We start from the raw sequence: 1921 nt of genomic DNA on the forward strand, positions 1-1921 counted from the left end.
GAGATCTCCGCCTCGGTGGCGAACTGCCGCCGGCTGTAGCTCGCCTTCAGCTCTGCCAGCTGCTCTTTGGACTTCTTCGGCTTGCTTGTGGTCGAGTCCAGACCGAGCGACACGCCGGCCGACGAAGACGACATCTCGGCGTTCGATTCGGACGTAGACGGCTCGGCGGCTTTGGGCTGGCTGCCGGGGACACCCGCGACCGTCAGCGTGATGGGAGAGGCGACGGGGACCGCGCCGCTGTTCCCGGCCACCTGAGTGAGGACGAGGCCCGGCTGACCGACGATCTGACACGTCTGGAAGATGTTCTGCAGGCCGTTCGTGGTGGCGGCGATGTTAGCGGGGATGACGGTGATGGTCTGAGGGATGGTCTGCACTGTGCCGTTAAACTTCTTCCTCCGCGCCTCCTCCACCTGCAGAGAGGAGCAGTAGAAGGTCAAAGGTAAGGTGTGACATCACCGACTTTCTAAAGTTATTAAAGTTGTGGGAGTTATTGTTTAGATGCTGCAGTGAAGATGTTTCTCAGAACTGCTCAAGTTCCTGCCTCAGGCTTCCTCAGAGCCACAGACTTATTCTACATCTACGAAACAACCAGAACGACTTCCTGTCAGGAAACTGAACCACAATCATCATCATCAGCCACAACACAATCTGACCGGGAGTCACGTGATCAGTGAGGCGGTGACGGCCTGTAAAAACCTGTTTTATAAAGCGACCCGACGAGTCTGGCAGCAGTTAATAAACACTCATAACTGCAGTTCTTAAAAACTGGACCACGTTTGTGCTCAAGCACTTTTTTTAATGACCCAGGAAGAAGTTAAAGATGTAGTTTCTACTCACACAGTGTGACACTCAACAGCACAATAATGTTTCCTGATGCTTTTCTCTGAGAGTATTTACTCATATTCTATCGCGATATTTCATTTTCCTATCGTTGCCTAACATTATACCGGTATTACCGTGAACGGTATAATATGGCCCAGCCCTAGCACCAACCTCCTCCGGCGTCCAGCTGACTCCGTGTTTGAGCCTCTGAGCAGAAAACCAGACTTTGATCTGCTCCTCGCTGAACTTGGTCTGTGACGAAAGGCCCACGATCTCCGACACCGAGGGATACGGAAACCTGCGACACAAAAAGCACACACACTGAAACGGCAGCGGGATTACACACCGAGAAACACGTCTGTGTGCTCGTGGAGCAAAGCAGTAACCTCCACCCGTCTGTGCTACCACCCAGCCTCCATCCAGCTGTGACTGATGCAGTAAATGCGGGTGTAGTAACCGGGCGGGTCGGTTTTCATATCATCAGGTGCACAGAGAAGTGCAGTAAAATAAGATAAAGCATGAGCGACAGCTGGCCTTTCAAAATAAGAGCGAGCCAACTGTCTGACAGTGATTAAGTATACAAAAAGCTAAAATCAGTGGGCGGTTCCATGTGTGCAGCGCCCCTCAGGTGTACCTCAGGTGTGCTTACCTGTTGTAGGCGCTGACCAGCAGGACGTTGTTGTCCATGGCTGCGTTGTAGGTGGGGATGCTGCTGATGGGGATGAGGAGCTGCGTCTGCGTGCTGTTCTGCTGGCTCTGCAGGGCTGACAGAACCTGCGCCAGCGTCCCCGGAGGCAGCACGCCGCCACCAGCGGGGGAGGCCCCGCCTTTGATCTGCAGCACGTTGGGGCTGTTCACCACGATGCTCTGCGGCACGGCCTGGACCTGCAGCGGCGCGGTGACGGGGATGAGGCGAGGGGCGACGGCAGCGGGGACCGTCGGCGCGGGCGACAGCGCAGGCGGCTCCTTGTCGTCATCCTCGTCGTCGCTTTCCACTTTGATGACATCGTCGACGGCCATCTTGTGCGCGGCGGTGAACTTCTTGGGCTCAGCTCGGCTCTTGTTCCTCATGATGGGCGTCTTGCTGAAGGCGATGCCT

General features: G+C 55.4%; 1 protein-coding gene across 1 annotated transcript in view; it reads right to left on the bottom strand.

Annotated features, from left to right (window-relative positions):
• LOC102312287 (zinc fingers and homeoboxes protein 1) overlaps positions 1-1921 on the bottom strand; it is a gene marked incomplete in the record, with an annotated part of 11662 nt that overhangs the window by 4685 nt on the left and 5056 nt on the right. Inside the window, 3 exon segments of the mRNA XM_042214565.1 lie at positions 1-410; positions 994-1120; positions 1472-1921. Coding sequence (XP_042070499.1) covers positions 1-410; positions 994-1120; positions 1472-1921 — 987 coding nt within the window.

The sequence above is a fragment of the Haplochromis burtoni genome, unplaced genomic scaffold, assembly GCF_018398535.1.
Source record: "Haplochromis burtoni strain Fernald_Lab_line unplaced genomic scaffold, NCSU_Asbu1 Contig_588, whole genome shotgun sequence".
Lineage (NCBI taxonomy): Eukaryota > Metazoa > Chordata > Actinopteri > Cichliformes > Cichlidae > Haplochromis > Haplochromis burtoni.